The 19,696-nt window shown below is 38.4% G+C and overlaps 1 protein-coding gene and 2 long non-coding RNA genes across 5 annotated transcripts; 2 read left to right on the forward strand and 1 right to left on the reverse strand.

Annotated features, from left to right (window-relative positions):
* Positions 1-954: 954 nt before the first annotated feature.
* On the reverse strand, positions 955-5,406 carry LOC110700155. Of its 2 annotated transcripts, XR_002507146.1 has the most exons (5): positions 5,131-5,406; positions 3,666-3,852; positions 3,361-3,415; positions 1,745-1,842; positions 955-1,275 (listed from the first exon to the last, which is right to left on the reverse strand). It is a non-coding gene; the product is annotated as an uncharacterized LOC110700155 (long non-coding RNA). The 2 variants fall into 2 exon arrangements; XR_002507145.1 differs by having other exon boundaries at positions 1,745-3,415.
* Positions 5,407-7,221: 1,815 nt separating this feature from the next.
* On the forward strand, positions 7,222-12,582 carry LOC110700206 (calcineurin subunit B-like). The gene is made up of 9 exons (XM_021877714.1): positions 7,222-7,226; positions 7,744-7,810; positions 8,688-8,861; positions 9,655-9,714; positions 9,853-9,961; positions 10,070-10,122; positions 10,757-10,837; positions 11,516-11,603; positions 12,341-12,582. Exons 1-9 carry the CDS (start codon positions 7,222-7,224, stop codon positions 12,418-12,420), a joined length of 717 nt encoding a protein of 238 aa, XP_021733406.1. The 3' UTR covers positions 12,421-12,582.
* Positions 12,583-12,730: 148 nt separating this feature from the next.
* Positions 12,731-18,052, forward strand: LOC110700156. Of its 2 annotated transcripts, XR_002507148.1 has the most exons (4): positions 12,731-14,856; positions 14,932-15,515; positions 15,591-15,650; positions 15,750-18,052. It is a non-coding gene; the product is annotated as an uncharacterized LOC110700156 (long non-coding RNA). The 2 variants fall into 2 exon arrangements; XR_002507147.1 differs by having other exon boundaries at positions 12,731-15,515.
* Positions 18,053-19,696: the final 1,644 nt, after the last annotated feature.

The raw sequence follows: 19,696 nt of genomic DNA on the forward strand, positions 1-19,696 counted from the left end.
AATTCTGATTCATGCAAATTTAATTTCATGTTGCATTTTATTTCATGCAAATGCATATTTCAAATACTAAAATGAATAAAATGCAGAAATTATAATTCTGATTCATGCAAATTTAATTTCGTATCGTATTTTAACTTCAAATTCAAAAATGCAGATTTTATAAATTTTGATTCGTGAAAATTTAATTTCGTATCGTATTTAATTTTTTTATTCAGAAATACATAAATTATAAATTCTGATTCATTCAAATTAAATTTAGTACCGTAATTTATCAGATTCAAATGATAGAAGTTGAATATAAATATTGTAGTTGAAGTTCCAAATATGACAATTCAAAAAATGCAGAAATTATATATTCGAAATCATTCAAATCTATTTTTTTATTGTATTTTATCAAATTCAAATGAAACAAGTAAAATAGTAAACAACGATGATAGAGAAGGATATAAAGATGCTGCAAAAAATACTAGGTATGTCTATTTGAGGTTTTGAATATACAACTTCTAATATGTGACACTATGATTCTAACATACACTACAATAAATTGACCTTTGTGCCACGATTTTACTCGTGACACAAGTTGGAAATTCTCGTGGCTATGTAATTTAGCCACGAAAATTTCGTAATTTACTCCTGTGGCACAAGAGTGCGTGGCTAGGAATTTGCCACGGGAAAATGAATGCCGTGGCAAATTTTAATTTTTATGCCACGGGTATTCACGTGGCAAACAAATTCAAGTGCCACGAATATTAACGTGGCTAACAAATTACTTGCCACAAATTCTACCGTGGCTAATAAACATTATTATCACAAATATTGCCGAGGCTAATAAGCTTGTTTGCCACAAATAATACCGTGGCTAATAGACTCTGTTGCCATAGATATTACCATGACTAATAACAATAGTAGGAAAAAAAAAAAGCACCAGTTCAAAATGCCTTAAAAGCACTGATATACACAAAAAAACTTAAAAACATTTTCGTTAATAGCTTGTAAATTTACACTTTCATCCCAAATGATCAACAGACATAGTATATATATACACATAAAACTTAGATACGTCGTAATTTCTTTAATAACTTGTAATTTTACACTTTTCAATCTAATAAAATGAAAAGAAAAAAAAAAAAATACAATTAGTCAATTTGAGTACACACTACAATTGGAGTAGCAGCAGAAAGCAGTAGCAGTGTTCCGGCAACTAGCAGTAGCAGCACCCAACTTAATGGCTAATCCTGGAGCATCTAAAACACTTTGCTTTCTCTGACCAGCACACTGCACAGCATGAACTTCAATTTCAGCCAACAATTGTAATGAGATTACGTCATTATAAGTCCAAAATTCACTGTAATTTCAGAAGAAGCATATTTGCATATACTAAAAGAAGTATTAGCCAATGTAACATAGTTTTGCTCAAGGAGGGGCATATATTACACTAAGAAAGAAAATCCAAAGTACACTTCCATACAAAAAATAAAGATTTGCTTGATTACACAATTATAAGAGCCGCAACTAATGCTACATATCAAAAAGAAATAACCTTTTCATACCCCATATTCAACGATGATCCGACACAAATCAGAGTTTATACGTAGAAACACTAGAAACAGCAGACATGTCATAACAACCATTCAACCCAAATTAACAGACATTAACTTCATTCAAGCAATTCATCGAACATCTTGAGAGCACATAATTACAAGACATAAACAAAATAACATATTCAAGCTGCAAATGTACTCACCTTGGCGCAAACATCGACAACCCGTTGAGTTCGTCCCCAAATGCATCTTCATCTTTCAACAATGTCTTCTTTAATTCAATTTTGAACTTCTGGGTTCCCTGCAAAATCCCAAGAAAAAAAACAGAAGAATAAAAAAAGAGCAAAAAAATAAGATAAAATATAATTAAAGCAATAATTTGTGCAATGTTATTATTATAGCTTTTGCGAATTCTGAAATTGGGTCAGGATACATGTAATTCCGGGGCAGGTTTGCCTGGAGTCTGAAAAATTGAGGAGAGAGATGCTGAAGTGCAATATTGGCTTTTCAAGATATTATCAACTTTGAATGCTTATATTTCCCACTCTGAAGTGCAGATTCACAGAAAAATCAACCATCACCAATTGATAAGTGATAAAAGCACACTCAGCATAGTATGACTATAAACAACTTTGATATAGTATACTACAACAGTACAACAACCCTAAAGAAATTCCAGTGGAAATTGATCATAAAAATGCAATATGAAGCCCAAAAAACTCAAAGATTCAACAAATCATTGCACCAACAATATACACACTTGCATTCCCCTAAGTTGGTCAGCACTAAATTAAGATTAATCAAACTGTCCATTGGACAATGCAGGAAGTGTTAAAGAAGTTAATTGCAAATCAAGTATTAAAGAAAGTACAGCAAGGAGCATGAACCAGTAGTTTTAAGTTGTGATGGCAGAGATTTTGCTAGGAAAGTTTACTGTAATTCTGTAAGTAAGGAAGCTGAGAAGAATGAAAGTCTGCAAAGGGCATACAGGAGGATTGTGGAAGTAACAGAGAAATTAAATGGGGAATTGGATTAAGTAATTGGGTATCAAAAGTCCGCCGAAAAGGAATTGTCAGAGTTTGAACATTTGCATGTAATGCAGATGATGGGGAGGGCCTGTATTCAGTTAGCTAGTTTCCAGTTTCTAACATAATATGAAAATCTCAGAGAATTAACCTCTAGATTTGTAATACAGCAGACACATATATTGTTACCCCCCCTGCAACCTGCCCCCTTCCCAAGCATAGTCCAATTATAGTTCATCTCTTTTCCTCTCCCTGCAACCTGCTCCCTTCTCCTGTATCTTCCCCCATCCCTACATCTGCCCCCTCCCTGCACTTTCCCCCACCCTGCACTTTTTCCCTGACCCTATAATTACCTCTTCATTCTCACCATTTTATTAAGGAAAAAAAAGAGCAGAAATATACAGAGTGAATTAAATTGCAAACATAAGAATCATGAATGTACTTAATTCATCTGGATGAACCTTCATTTCCTGAATCATTATTATTCGAGGAACCCCCCCTGCTCCAATAAAGTTAAGAAGTTGACTGATTTTTTTATCCCAAACAGCGTTGCTCTTTGCGATATTTTTATCCATGTCATTCCTAACTGATTTCACTTCTTTTTTGTCTTGTTCAGCTTATGTTCTAGCATTGCAACATCTTTTCGTGCTTCTTCAATTGCTTGATATGCTTTCTTTAGAAAGATCTAATCGCGAAGGCTATACTTTGAAATGTTGTGTAATACTTCTACCAGGTCCATAAGCTCACAAATACCCATGTATCTTTGCCAAGCACATCCTGAATAATTTTCTCACCTGTTTTCTCATTAGGACCTTGATCTCTTTGCTCCTTGAATTTCTTTATCTCATCCTATGCATAAACAATATTAAGTTAGAAGCTAAGATGGTAAACAAATAATGAGGCATTATCATCAATGGCAACACCATCCTCACCAAACTCCACATTTAAATTTTCTCTAGGAGGTAATAGGGTACCGTTCTTCTTTTCTTTCTAACGATGCCTGGATCATGCATAGGCTCACTAGGCCATTAATTAACAATTGAGATGAATATAACCAAATTGTCATTTATATATGAATTAAGGGATGATTAAGTTATACCTGCTGAGTGCTGACATGTTAAGTTCCTCTTCCTCCGCTACATTCATGAGTTCCTCACCGTTCAGTGGTTCACTATGCGAACATGCATCTTCAAGTTCAAGATCTTGATCAATAAGTCCTTCCTCATGATAATATCCTTATGTGATGTTATCAATATCCCTTGTGTCTCCAATTTCTTCATTATTTTCTGCTTACATATATGAGGAAAAATACATCAAAGACTAATTTTTTTCTCAACAAGAAATATATGGATATTTGTTGTAGGATGATTCTGCAATTCGGGTGCACACAGGTACAACTTAAGACATAACTAACAAAGATACAGGAAGTAGAAAACTTCACCTAAAGAGTTAGATTAGAAAGATCAACTGTTTTAATTAATTACTTACTGTGCCTATAACTTTGACCCTAGCTGACCTTTTCTTACTCAGGCAAAGGTAAGCAACTGAACCTATGTTGAGATGATGTAAATATTTGATTCAGAGAATAAGGGCAGAAAGAGAGGGTTTCATAATTAGGGTTAAGAAAAAGATAAGATATAAAAGCTTAAGAATTGCTTTTGAAACTGCTTCTGCAATTGCTTATCTGCATTCAGAGTTTTCAACACCAATTGACCACAGAGACATTAAATCTAACAACATTCTATTGGATGATAAGTTTGGACCAAAAATGTCGGATTTTGGGTTTTCTAGAGCAATTTTTGTGGAACAGACTCATGTAACAACTCATGTGTAATGGATCGGAGGAAGCAGCCTTTGAAATCAAAGCTTCAACCTTTCCTTGCTATTTGTTGGTGTTATACTGTTCTAGGCTTGTTTGGAACATAGTGAGTGAGTTCAGGTGGTGAGAGCAGTGGTCACTGGTCAATCCATTGAATCGTGTCCAAGGAACGTTTGGCTATTTTGGTCCTAGATATTTCTATAAGAGCCAATATTCTAAATAGAGTGATGTTTACAGCTACGGAGTTATTTTGGTCAAGCTTCTAACAAGATACAAAACCAACCTGCAACTGCCCCTTTCCCTGCAACTGCCCCGGCCCCCTGCTGCACCTTCTCCCTCCCTCCTACAACTGCCCCCTTGTTTTATTGATAATAATTTAACTTGAGAAAACTAAATAGCAGGACAGGCAAATTATTATCAGAAGATTGAACAGATTATACACAAAAAATATAATCAAAGTAATTACTTTTTCATACAATCGAATTAATAAAATGAAATCAGGTAAGCTAACATACGGAACATTGGAAATAAAAGAACAAAAATCAGTTGATCCATACAAAAATTGAAGCAGAAAATTGCAAAAATAAATCAAAATTGGAGAACAATTCTATACAAGTGTCGCAACTAGAATCCAACTAAATTCAATTGCTACCACATACGTATTGGAAAATTAAATTTTAATCACCATTGCTTCTTACAATAAACACTTTAAATACGAAAAAAGCGAATAATTAATAGATCTAACCTTGAAATGTTGTCGAAGAACTCATCTTGCAAGCGTTGGCTGAATCTTGGAATTAAGGATCGTTGGAACGGTTTTGAATCTTCAGCAAACAAGGTTTCTGATTTTGAGGTTCCTTTTTTTTTTTTTTTTTTTTTTTACATATAAATTGGGGGATAATAAAAGGGGTTAAGCGTCTGATAAGATCCCGTTCACTCCACCTTATTTTTAGTTAACTGAAATTATTTTTACTGAAATGAAATTATTATTATTGAACTTAAATTATTTTTACGAAATTATTTTTGCTGAACTTAAATTATTTTTACTGAATTGAAATTAATTTTATTGAAATGAAATTATTTTTGCTGAAATGAAATTATTTTTACTGATTTTCTATTATATTTTTTCCTTAAAGTTACTAAATTTTACTAAACTGAAATTATTTTTACTGAACTGAACTTATTTTTACTGAACTAAACTTATTTTTACTAAATATTATTTTTTTAAGGTAGAGTGAATAGGGCCTCAATTTGGGATTTTATGTGTTGTTTTTGTTTTGATTTAATAACCGCCTAATCAGCAAATCAGTCGTTGTAACTTTTTTTATAGGGTAATGATATATGTAGCCCTTAGGGTTATCACAAATTTTTATATGTGGCTTGTCACACCGTGTTGTCGGGGTTACTTATTCAAAGGTTACTCGTTAAAGAATCAATATAAGAGCATATGTCCTTTTTAATTTATTTTTTATATTTACAATTTACGATTAGTAATGCAGCCCGTCTTGTGTGCAGTTGGCCACACCATGTGGCCAATTGTAAAGGAACAAAGTAACCCCTATAGTACTGACCAAGTAACCCCTCTAACACTAACCGAGCAACCTCTACATCACTGACGAAGTAACTCCTGTAACATTGACCGAATAACCCTTATAACACTAACGAAATAACCTCCATTAGGCTGGTCGCACGGTGTGTCCAGCCACGTATAAGAATTTGTGAAAATGATTAATTTGAAAATTGGGAAAATACATACGATTATAATAGTACATAAATCAAATTCCATCAATTTTCGTCAAAAAAAATTCCATCAATTTTTATTGTATAATTTACCATACTACTCATCAATTCTAATATAATTATAAATTCATTAAAAATACAACTAATTGTAAACACGTAAGGAATTTTTATAGAAATTTTCTAAATAAAATATGTATCTAATGCTTAAAACTAATTGTATATTAAGCCACGAACATAATAATTATTTCGTATGGTTGTTGAAATTAGTATAATTTTATTTTCCTCAAATTAATGTTACCGGTTTTTATTAATATATGTATGCCACAAATAACTTTTAATATAGCACAAGTGTTTTAATGTCACGGCCAATAAAATACCCGTGTTGCAAGTGTTTTTTTTGCCACACGAATAAAATAAATTGTGACACAAGTGTAAATTTGCTATAGGACATAAATATTTGTGGCATAAGTGTTTATTTGTCACGGGAAAAAAAATTAGTCGTGGCACTAGTTTCAATTTGCCACGAATATTTTTCTCCCGTGGCATAATATGTGTTGACATTTTAAGTTTTTTTGGCTGATTGTATTTTTCCGTGGCAAGCTCAAATTATGCCACGAATTTTGTATTCCCGTGGCATAATTCGTGGCACAAGAGTCAATTTTTTGTAGTGATATGACACTTTAGATTTAATATAAAACAAATATAACATAATTTGATTAATTATGTATTGTCAAATAAAAATAAGGTAATATATGACAATAATAATCTATTATCAAACAAAAGTAAAATAATGCCTGACTGTAAAAAATTATTTGCAAACGTAACTAACATAATACCTGACTATTGTTGTTTTAGGGTTTTTTTTATGTCCCTCGGGAGAGTTACGTCACCAAGACAGATTTCCCGCCGGCTGTACCTATAAAACAACGGAAGCTCCGGGTGTTCGAAGTTCCGCCTCCGACGATCAAGTTCGAAAGTGTTCGGAGTGATGTAAAAGTGCGGAAAGTAAAAGTAGATCTTCTCGAATTATGAGATCTGGTGATTTCTCTGTTTTCGAGAGAATTGGTTGTGTGTAATAAATAAACGTGTCCCCTAAATGGGGTAATCTCCCTATTTATAGGGTCATTGGTAAATGTGTCTTTACCTAGGTCATTCTGACCTAGATTTGGTGGGCTGCGCTGCTTTGCAACTTTCTAGGGAATTAGGCCCTGGAAGCCATCATTCCCTGATGAATATCCGTATGCCACGTGTCAAGTCTAGGAGAGTCTACACTAGTAGAAAAAATGAAATAGGCACCGCAGTTTTCGCACTGGTTTTTGAAAACCGGTATTAAAAGAAATGAGCGGGATTGGGAAAAAGACTTTTCGCACTAGTTCTAACCAAACCGGTGCGAAAGCTATTGTAAAAAAAAAACCCGGTCTTTTGTTATGTTCTTTCTTTAATTTCTCTTTCTGTCTTCTTTCTTAATTTCTCTTTCCTCGATCTCTCCTCCTCTCTCATCTACCTCTCTCTCCTCAAACAAACCCTAATCAACAAAGGAATCGGGAAGTAGACGAAGATGAAGACCTAGATTGAACGTCGTTCTTGGGCGAAGAAATCGGCGATGCTTTTCATGAAGAAGTCGGCGCTCGTCTAACTATGGTTTCTACCTGAAGAAATCGGCCTTGAATGACCTGCTGCTCCTGGTTTGCTTCGATTTTGCTTCCTTTTGGTTTTGATTTTGTTTTTTTTTTTTTTTTTTTTTTTGCTGTTCTCAATTTGGATCTTCGTTGCGATTGATGAAGTTGATTTTGTTGTTGTTGTTTTAGGGTTGTCGAATCTGGTTGTGTTATTGGATTGATTGTTAATGGATTTACTCGTGAATTTGTTCTATGTTTGAGTGATTTTTACCAATTGAGGTTAACTGGAAGAAATTAAAGGTTTCCTGGTTTCGTGGGTGCGGTGGTGGGTGTGGTGGTTGCGGTGTGTGTTGTGCAGAGCTTGTGTGTTGTGGTGCTTCTGCTTGCTTGTTGTTGCTGTTGGGATTAATTGTTTCGGGGCGGGGGGGGGGGGGGGAGGGTGGGGGGATGTGTTTCTTGGATTATTGTGTATGTTCTTGCTGCGGTATGGTGTTACAGTGTTTTTTTGCTGTAATCTTTTGTTGCTGTGTTTGGTGCTGTGTCTTCTAGTGCCTTTGATGTGTGCTCGGTGATGCTGTTGCATGTTGCTTGTTTTGCTGCGTTTTTGTTGCTGCATCGTATTCTTCTTTCTATGGTGTATTTGTGGCCTGCTACTTGTGTATGTGTGGGCGGTAAAATTGCTATTCGATACTCCGCTTTGTTGTTGCTATGAGTTATGGTGTTGGATTGATGAAGTAAGAGTTCCATAAATCTGAAGTACTGTTGTTAATTTCGTGCATTTTGCTTTGTTTTTCTTTGTTTTGGGTAAACCCCACTTCATTATGCACATGTTCTTTTTCCTCCTAATTAAGTGAGCACCATTAGTTTTTGACTTTTTGGTGGATTGTCTAGGGTGGGGCTTGAAATGTTCTAATTTTTTTTTTTCTGTGTCTGTGAATGTTAGTTACCGAATGAACTACAAACAGACCAGTGGCCTGTTCCACCTGGTAGTAGAGCATTGCGATGCATTGGTGTGGCATTGAATGTGGCTGTAAGGTTGCTTGGAGCCTGTTCACCAGGAACTGGTGCTCGAATTATTGGTTTGGTGGGTGGTCCTTGCACAGAAGGGCCAGGAACGGTATGTTTGCTTTGCAAGTTGTAAGACATCATGCATTTTCTTTGATTCAGTGCTACCCTTTTGTCTCAAATAGTGACATTAATAGGTTTGCTACTTTCTTTGATTGATTTTTTATTATCTTGAATTTCTGGAAATTGAATTCAGTTTAAGTTAATATATGGTTAAACGATATAATTAAGTATTTCTTTGCTTTTTACAAAATCAAATTGAATGGATTGAAGTCAATTCACCTTGTATTATAATTGTGCAATATGGTTTTTGGCTTTGAGTATATTCTGTTGCCTTGTTGCTTGTGTCAGCTTTGTGAGGCATGTGAAACTTCTGTTTCATATGCATGTGTATGCTGAAATCCCCTGCAAGGTTGTACTACTTTATAAGGTTTTTTTATTCTGCTTAAGGTGTAGTAAAGATTCACTAAGATTTTAAGGCCATTATTATAGTGTCAATTAGATGTTGACTATGAGCTTATACAAATCTTGATTCAACTCCAAATTCTGACAAACATGTCTGAATTTAGGGTCTTGAACAAGACCGTTCTACCCGAAATCGAATATGCAACATGATGCAACTGAAAGATATTGGATCCTTAATTTCAACCAGAAACTGAACGAACCCAGATTATTGGTAATGAATGTGTCCCTTGTCTGATCTTGCATAATTGGAGTTGGGTTTTGATTCTTGTACTGTAGCTTCTCGATTGCATCCTTAATTTCTGTATATCCCGTGCATATGAAATATTTCTGAACTATGTATGGCTTTTCCTTACCATAGTATAATAAATGTATGTTTGCAGGAGGAATTTCAGTTAGTTTTGTTCAAAAACAAGAAGAAAGAGAATCTTTTTGCTAGTCGGGTATGTTGCTACTGAAGTTTTACATTGAAGACACTACACCTTCAGCTATATTCTTCTTTATCTGTTTTAAATTTGATAGTTTATGTCTCGTAAATATTATGTTATACCCTTAATAACTGCGAATCCTTCTGTACATAGATCTTCGATTTGTTCGATGTTAAAAGGAAAGGAGTAGTTAACTTCGGTGACTTTGTCAGAGTGTTGAACGTCTTCCATCCTAATGCCTCCCAAGAGGATAAGATAGACTGTATGTAACCTTGTTTTATACAAAGTCTCTCTAACATCGTCCTACATATTGTATATCCGAAACCTGGGTCATGTATATCTATTCACACTCATCCTTTTTCTATTGCAGTCACATTTAAGCTTTATGACCTGGATGGCATAGGATATATTGAGCGCGATGAGGTATATTGGGTTTGCTATCCCCTAATCCTCAACCCTCAAATTTCATTTACAATCTTTGATGTCTGAACAATGTCTTGTTTTACTTAGCAATACTGTGGACCCTGCTTTAAGGGATCATAAATTTATGCAATATGGTTGTCAGCTTGTTGTTGGTGTTGTTTGGCTATAGGCAGACAGATCTTCATTCAATGAATCAATGCTTATTGTCTTGTTCCTGTGTGAGGTGATTTTTGCCTCAAAGTTCGCAGTTGAGGTGGGGAGAGTTATGTTGTCATGTTTGTTTGATTTGCTCTTTTAATCTTATAACATTGCTCAATGTGATTTTCCTTCTCTTGGTTGGTCATATAACCTTGTACGATCATTGTGCTCTAAACTATAGTGATTATGTAATTAAATTAAACTAGTGATAAAACAGGTGCTTCAATACCAACGTTTTTTCAATCCGCAAGTGCTATTTGGTGTGATGCTTTGCTGGGTGATCCTTTAGGTTGCATACTAGTGCCTTTATTGTCTTAGATGTTCTAATATGCACTTGATCATAATTCTACATGCTTTGTAATAGTACACTTGTATACCTTGCATGTTAGCAAGTTTGTTATAATATTCATATGAGCTGATGTTTATATTTTTGCAGATGAGGCAATTGTTGATCGCAATTCTATGTGAATCTGAACTGAAGTTGGCAGACGAAACAATCGAACAAATACTTTATAAGGTAAGGTTAACACATTTCCATGTGTGCTGTATTCTTTGAACTTATTGCTGGTTTGCGGAGATCTATATTAAAGAGTATGCAAATCCATAAATAAAATGCTCATGTGCAGTTGTTACTAAAAATTCTGTTTTAAGACTGAAAATACTCAAAACTGTACCAGTACTGGCAGAACATGATCTAAGACCAGTACCAGTAATTGCATTCGTGGCAAGAGATTTTGAGGGATCTCTGGATTCTGTAGTTCACTTAAGTGATCATTGAGATTAATTTTCACTAATATGTAAAGATCTGGTTAAATTAATTATGTATAATGATAATGCTAGTGATTTACTTAGTACAATATATTGAAGATGAGAATTATATACTTTAATTTGTGGCTTTGAACAGAATTGGATTTTGTCAAAGTGCATTAGCAAGCCCTAGTTTTTTTTTTTTTTTTCCCATAAGTGATCTCTAGAAATAGAATATTTGACCTATTGACCTGTTCAGTGGAATGCTTGTCTAGTAGTGTGTTATTGCTTCCCGTCATCACTCTGTCATTGTTTTTACATCTACAAAGGATGACCTAAAAAAGAACTTTGAATCAGTAACTAAATTCGATTATTGTTTGCTTAAGTTTTGCTAGTTTACTATCGACACTTGGTTAAGGAGTAATTAGTTTTGGCTGCTTTGTCTTAGATTGAGCTGGAATCTGCAAAATCTGAATTTCAGAAATGGCATTCTTCATTTCAGGATGAGTCTTTTATATCCCCAGCTACTACTCCAGGCCAGTCTTATAATTTTTAGCTTATATTTTGTATTTCTAATGGCTTATCACCTCTCTCTCTCTCTCTCTCTCTCTCTTGCTCGCTCTCTCTCTCTCTCTCTCTCTGCGAATGTAGGAGAATAGTTATTGGTAGGAAAAATTGGAGGCTGTATGCTGAGTTGATATTTACTAAGAGTTCATGGGCTGGTAAGAGAATTAGGTTGGTCATTTTTTTTGGGAAGGCTACTTTTTGAGATGTGTTTGATTTTATAATCTATATTTGAAGAAGATAGGGAGACCGTGGCTACTTGCTTAAGCCTTTTATTGTATAGTCAGAATAATATTGTTGATTCTATGGTATGGATGTATGGTGGTGTGTATATTCTGCTTAGTTTCCTTAAGGACCCGATAGTTCTCACTCCCCATCTTGGAACCGTTGAAAGTTAAACGCTCTTTGCTTAGCATGTTTGTTTTTGGCCTGGAAAGCTATAAATCTATGATCAGTACAAAGAAAAAAAAAATTAGAAGGGAGAAATTTTAGCCTTGCTAGCACATGTAGTCTTTGCTCATAAATCTGTACTTTTCAGTCCTTTGCTTCTTCCTTATGGCACTTGAGTGTGAGTGTATATTTGTTTGGAATCAGTTGGTTCAGCCTAGTAAAGTGAAGACCTGTTATTAATGAGTCCGGTCGTTCTCCCTGCCAAGCACAATTTATTTTCAGATGCTATGTTGCCTAAAGTCTTACATTATTGTTGCAGGCTACTTTAACAATCATGAGGCGACTGTTTCAACTCTCACTTCAGATGGTTGGCTAAAAACAGGGGATGTGCTATTTTGATGAAGATGGCTTATGGTTTTCAATTGATCCTTTGACAGAAATATGCTTAGTTAAATGAAACGCAAGAAAGGTACTCAGAGATAAGTCTGGATTATTTAATTTTTTTTGGATGAAAATTGTAAAATTACAGCCTTTTTTAATGAAAATATGTAACTTTATATATATGTTAGTGTTTATATATTAATTTAAGTGAAAAATAAAAAAAAAAAAATTATTTTTTTTTGGCATTTTTGGCACCGGTTGTGGAACAGAACCGGTGCTAAAAATTTTTTTTTTAAATTTTTTTTGGCCACTTTTCGCACCGGTTCAAAGCAAGAACCGGTGCTAAAAGTTTTTTTTTTTAATATTTTTGGGGACTTTTTGCACCAATTCACATCAAGAACCGGTGCGAAAAATAAGTTTTCGCACCGATTTTGAACCGGTGCGAAAAATCTTGGGATTTGGCATCCCTCAAATCAGGACCGGTTCAAAACCAGTGCGAATTGGGGGTTTTGAACCGGTGCTGATTAGCAATTTTCATCTAGTGCTATTTGGACCCCTTACAGAGTCACACGTGTCACACTTTCATTAGACCACGTGGCGAGGGTAAAAATCCCCAAATCATCTGCCCCTCATAGGGGTGACGTGGCACGCCACGCGATGCATGTGACAAGCGTCACACATGCATGGGTGGACAACATTTTTACTGTTTACCTTCTAGAGTAAATGTCAGGGTTGCCCCTAAAACATTTACCTCTCTATAAATATATTTTCACCCCCCTCATTTTTCGCATATTCACGAATAATTCTTCGAGAGAGAATCTTTGACTTTTGAGAGAATTTGCTTATTGCCGCTTGAGTTCGATCTGCCTGCATTACAGTCGACCCAAGAAGTTCCAACAGTACCTTCAATACAAGGTAACTGTCTGCTCCATCTCTTTCTTGTTCTTTAATTTTTCGTTTATGTTTGTTATTCCTTGTTTTTTCAAAATGGTTTCACAAACACACACCGCACGACCTAGGGTAGCTGTCATCCGGTCACCGGGGACGACTGAATCTAGGACTAAGAGTGTCGCCTGCCCCCACTTGGACACCCCTCTGCAAACATCCCCGAATCTGACCGTCTCTGTGTCTGTGCAGGACACTATGGTCAGAACTAAGAGGACGCCCAGGGCCCCATAGATGATGTGGAAGACGACGACACTATTAGGGTGCCAAGAAATGAGGTTTTTGATCACCCACCCAGCTCTCCAAGAACGCCGGATGACTCCATTCTGAACGAGTCAGATGATGGGTCTGATAATAGTGCATCCGGCTCTGAACAAGGGTTATCCCAGTCGGACGCCGTTTCAGGCGGTTCCAATGATAGAACTGAGAGCCGCCTGTAGCCCATGAAGAGCTAGAAAGCTCTAAGTCTGCCTCTGACTCTTAGGAGGAGGTCGCTTTTCTTGAAAGAGGATAAGGGGAAGATTCTTCCTCTGCTCGAGAAGAATTCACCCTCTATTTCACCTATATCACTGCTTGGACTCAGAGACATATGTTAAAAAAGCTTGAGGAATACCGGGACACTTATGTCATGGGGGCCGGATATGAAATTCATGTCCCTGACCTGGAAGATACAGTCGTCTTGCCATTCGATCAGAGTTATGGGGATCAATGCTTCAGCTGTTACGAAGCAACGATACAGGCGGGCTTGAGATTTCTCCTTGACAAAAACGTTAAGAAAATCCTGGACGGATACTGCCTGGGTGTTTGGCAGCTTGCCCCTAATTTGTGGGTGAATGTTCTTGGGTACATCGCCGCCTGTAAGATGCTCAGGGTGAAACCGGGCTTTGAGGCCTTTGCTTCGATGCATTATTTGAGCGAGGCTCCTAAGGCAGCCGACCCTAGGTGGTACACCCTAACTTGTCACAAAGGGTTCATGATGACCTTGGGCAAGGAGTCAAAGTGGAAGGTCAGGCGAAATCGATTTTATATCATCTCCTCGCCAGATACCAGGCGGAACCAGAAGTATAATACTTGGAATAGGAACCCATACCTTCTTGGCCAGAAGGCTATCCTCCCGCTTGTTCCTAATGAAGGCTTGGATCAAATTTTGATTTCTGGCTTGTTTAAGGTCTCCACCAAAATCTTAGAGGAAGGGAACGAAAGGGAGATAATTCCCCATAGTTACATCCCTAGGTTTGAGTGGCTAAGGGACCCTTTTTACTTAGCCGCATACGACCTTAGCATAGAAAAAACTAAAGGTAGCTGGTCGGATGGGACCGTCTAGCAAAATACATCTCCTTTTTTTTTTTTTTTTTTTATTAATTTCTTACTAACACTCATCCTGCCTTTTTTGTAGAAGAAGCAATGTCGCAGCTTTCTCCAAGTAAGAAACCTGCTAGCTCTACTGCCGCCTGTCGCCAAATGATCTGGCAGATTAACCAGATCTTCAAGAAAGATCAGCTGGCCCATGTAAGTTTTCCACAACTGTCACAGTCAGGCGGACCTTATTGTCTTGAACTGATGGCTTAACTTCTTTATTTTCAGGAAGGATCAACAAGGCCGCCTGCTCCCCCCAATTTTGGTGATAAGCCTCTGAAGCGTCTGTTTGCTGAAGAGGACCAGACGCCCTCAAAATCGAGGAAATCTGTGGCACAAAAAAATCCATCTGCTGCCAAGTCTGGGGATGATTCTCATCCCTCTACTACCGGCAAGTCACCTGCTTCTCTTGAAGCACTTAAAAAACCGAATGCCCCTCGGTTGTTGCAGAGTGGCAAGCCATTCACCGCTGCTGTCGGCTCAGCAGCAGCAGGCGGACATGCCATAAGCGGACACAAAGACAAGCATCCTAAAGACTTGGAGGTTGAGCTCCCAGGTTTTAGTGCCTTAAATCCATTACCTTACGCTAATAGGGTTTATCAGCAGTCGCCCAGCAGCTCTGAAGACACCCGGTCTATAGACCGGGTTTATGTTAACTTCTCACCAAGTGTTGAATGTGAAAATGCTGCCAGAGGCCGGATATACAGCAGTTCGCTAAGAACATGCTGAAGACCGTCTCTACCGAGGAGCGGGATTCCGTGAGGGGGGTTGGCACCCTCAACTTTGATGCCATTTTGGCCCTGCTAGCTGAGGTAACCTGTTTTTAACTTAGAAAATATTTCCAACTCCTCTCGTGCCGTCTGTTTATTGATGATCTTCTTTGCCAGATGCAGGCCATGCTACGGGTGAATGGGCTCAAGAAGCCGTTCTCAAATAAACAAAAAGAGGTAAAGAGTGCCAAAGAAAGGGCCGCCTCTGTTATAGACCAAGCCATGTTTGACATATGTAAAAATGAAGCACTAACCCATGATATTCTGCATTCTCAGGTGGAGGCCAACCTGCAGGTCAAGCAGCAGCTAAAGGCGGCCCAAAAGAGGGTATTTGAGCTTGAGGGCAAGCTGAAGTGAGCCAAGGGCGAGCTTGAGAAGCTTGGAGATGTCATCAGGGATACAAACAGTCTCAGCTGCCAAAACGAGAATCTGAAAAGGAAGCTCGCCAACTAGGAAGAGCAGTTGAGGAAGAAGTACCAGCCAGGGCCGAGGAGGAAAAGAGGCAGCTGATCGAGGAGAATGAGGTCGACTGCGCCATCCGGATGAGAATGGCTTGGAAGGCTTTGCATCTTGACGACGACTACTCCGTCTAGAACTATCGTTTGAGCAAGCTACTGACGAGCTTGATGAGGAGCGACTACAGGCGGAGAAAAAGGGCGAAGCTGATAATGATGAAGACATGGCTGAGAATGAGGATTTCGAGCATGATGGGGGTCATCCGACTGATGCTGGTGAAAAGCCGGATAGGAATGTAGAAGAGTCCTCCCCTAATGATGATCAATTTTAAATGTTTCTTTGGCCGAATGGCCTGACAATTACTTTTTCGGCATACGTGCCGAGTATGTATGTATCTTTACCGACTATGGAATCGGATTTGATTAACACATTTTCTTTTCTTCACCGATTGTAAAATCGGTTAACACTTTCTTTTGGTCGACCATTGGGTCGGATATCTTGCATAAAAAATTTTGTCCTTGCATTTTTTATTATGCATAAATTTTGCTTAGTGCGTAGCCTTTTTATTTTATGCATGCGGTATACCAGATGTATTTGCCCCTGGACGGATGTGCACTTGGTTTCAAAATTGGGTTGATTGACTTAGAAATTTTTTATACTTGAAGGAGTATGACTAATTTCCAAGTCAATCCAATCACTATGGTGATTGCCCCAAACCAAGCGGACAGTCGTCCATCGAGCAGCCGGATATTTTAACCATGCGGTCATTGACCGTCTCCAATCGACATATGCCGAATGACTTTAGATGCTAAGTTCTGGACTTAGCATTCAATTTCTATTTGAATCAGCACTACCTCAATTAGGCAGGCGGGTAGTCGTTTAGTAGCAGACGACCATTGACCGTATTGAGTCGTTTTAAACGAGCAATGTTTGGCTGCTAAGTTTTGGACTTAGCTTATATTTTCAAATTTGGCCGCTTGTATTGCCCCTGAGCAATAACTGGCATCTTAATGGTGTAAGCACCTGAATAAGTTCTATCTAAATGAAACAATAGCCAGCTACCGGTTGTTATAGAATAGGCAGTAAACTTTAGCTATCTAGGTCTCATATTAGTTATTCAAGTCAAACAGCTACGAGCTTGTCTTTATCCAGATAGTCGGTTGGGTCGTTTGTTTTTTAGTTTATAGATCAATGTACCACCCAAATGGGAGATGCTCTCTGCGACGAATTCACCCGGATGGGCGTCACCAGATGTCATACTCTTGTAGGAGCAGACAATTGGTTTAGATTTCGCCGCCTACACATTGCACAGCCGGTGTTCCCATTGGGAGACATATCTAAATAAGCATAAATAAACAATATTGAAAATAAAAAGCAACTTTTCATTGATAAGCTTTTTATTTACAAAAAAGTTATAAGTCTTAGAAGTAGTATATCTTTAGATTGTCCACATTCCAAGTTCTGGCTAGCTTTCTGCCGTCTGAAGTTTCTAGGCGGTAAGTGCCGCTCTTATTTCTTCATAGATCCGGTAGGGACCTTCCCAATTAGGGATCAACTTGCCTTGCTCATTGGCCCTACCGGTTGCCTCCATTTTCCATAGCACAAAGTCTCCTACTTTCAAGGGCCGTTTGTGTACTCTTTTGTTGTAGGCTCTTGTCATTCTCAAATAGTATATCTCATGACGCAAGGCAGCATTGCCCGTGCGTTCGGGAAGTGAGTCCAATGCCAGCCGCATAGCCTCCCAATTTTCCTATTCATCATTTAACATGACTCGAAGAGTCGGCTTATAATGCTCAATAGGCAAGACGACTTCAGCACCGTACACCATGAGAAATGGGATTTCGCCGGTGGCCCCTTTTGCTGTTGTTCTGATGGCCCATAGGACATAAGTTAACTCTTCTACCCATAGACCGCTAGCCCTTTCAATTTTCTTTTTTATGCCGTCTGAGATTAGCTTGTTGAGGGCTTCAACCTAGCCGTTTGCTTGGGGACGACCGACTGATGCAAAACACTAAGAGATCCCTTGGTCTCCTAGCTTATTCTTGAGGGTAAGCGTCTCAAATTGAGGGCCATTGTCAAAGACCATAGACATAGGTACCCTAAATCCGGTGATGATGTTCTTCCAGATGAAAGAGATGCCATCCTTTGTCTTGATGCCTTTGACCGCCTCCGCCTCTACCCACTTGGTGAAGTAATCAAAGGCAACTAGAATATACCGTCGTCTACCTGACACGGTTGTATATGGACCCAGAATGTCCATGCCCTATTTGCGAATGGTACTAGGCTATGAATGGCCGTCGGATCGGTTAGCCGGACGGTGGATGAGCTTGCCAAATCTTTGACACTTATCACACTTCTTCACCATTTCCATGGCATCTGCCTCAAGAGTGGGCCAAAAGTAGCCTTGCCGCCTGGCCCTTTCTGCTAAAGCTCTGCCGCCAATATGTGAGGCAAAGAAGCCCGAATGTAGATCTTCCAGAATTTCCTGCCCCTTCTCTGGGTGATACATTTCAAGAGAGGCTGTAGAAAACCCTTCTTGAAAAGTTCTCCTTTACGGATCTCAAAGTTGGCCTCACGCTTTTTCATTGCAGCCGTTTTTGGATATGTATCCGGTAGAGTGCCGTTTAGTAGATAGGCCTGGATGCCATCCATCCAGGTTGAGCTTCGGTCTAGAACTCCAATAAGATCTTCTTCAATACTTCGTTTTTTCCATTGCTTCCTAGAAGACTGACCGAGGTGTATCATAGGAGGCGGACGATGCCGGCTTTGAAAAAGCATCCGCCTGATTGTTCTCTGACCTCCGCACTTGACTTAAATAGAATCTGTCAAGTGTCCGGACTTCTGTCCTGACCGCCTGCAAGTATTTGATCATAGCCGGATGGGTGGCCTCATAGTCACCATGGTGTTAGCTAACAACCAATTGAGAATCAGAGCAGACGTCAATTTTTCTTGCTCCTGCCGCCTTACACAAGCGGATGCCGGCTAGCAGGGCTTCATACTCTGGCTCTTTATTTAAAGCCTGGAACTTGAACCGCAGTGCATATTCATATTTGTCCCCTCAAGGAACTGACATATTATCCCTGCACCACAACCGTTCATGGTAAAGGTCCCTTCTACATACACCTTCCAAACCTGGGCAAGATTTTCCAGCTCAACCGACCTTTTCATTTCAACAATGAAGTCGGCAAACGCTTGACCCTTCACTGCCTTCCTTGGTTCAAAAGAGATTTCAAGACTTTGCATTTCAATAGCCCATTTGAGCATTTGGGAGGATGACTCTAGAGATGTCATTTGCTGCTTGAGTGGTTGGTTTGTATAGACTACCACCGAATGTGCCAAGAAGTAAGGTTTCAACTTCTTGACTGCCATGAACAAGGCGAGACCGAATTTTTCAATCATAGATTACCGGAGTTCTGCATTTTGAAGCATATGGCTAATGAAATAGACCGGGAGCTGATTGCCGTCTCTCTCAGCAAGAAGAACAACATTGAGAGAATGATTTGAGAGGGCAAAAGGCTAACAAGTCTTGGCAAAGAGTGTAAATGCTCTTTCAATTTTTGAAAGGCCGCCTCAGCATCATCCCCCTATTCGAACATGGTCTTCTTTCTGATTGCTTGGAAAAAAATAGAGGCACTTGTCACATGACCGACAGAGGAATCTCCCCAACGCCGCCAGACAACCGGTTAATTTTTTAACTTCCTTTACAATGTGGGGAGACTTCATGTTAATGACAGCCTGTATCTTCTGTAGGTTGGCCTCTATCCCCC

The sequence above is a fragment of the Chenopodium quinoa genome, unplaced genomic scaffold (assembly GCF_001683475.1).
Source record: "Chenopodium quinoa cultivar QQ74 unplaced genomic scaffold, ASM168347v1, whole genome shotgun sequence".
NCBI lineage: Eukaryota > Viridiplantae > Streptophyta > Magnoliopsida > Caryophyllales > Amaranthaceae > Chenopodium > Chenopodium quinoa.

Coding starts and splice junctions, on each gene's coding strand:
- LOC110700206 (XM_021877714.1), top strand. Junction 9,715..9,852: donor AGAATCTTTTTGCTAGTCGG/GTATGTTGCTAC, acceptor TTCTGTACATAG/ATCTTCGATTTGTTCGATGT. Junction 10,123..10,756: donor GATATATTGAGCGCGATGAG/GTATATTGGGTT, acceptor ATATTTTTGCAG/ATGAGGCAATTGTTGATCGC.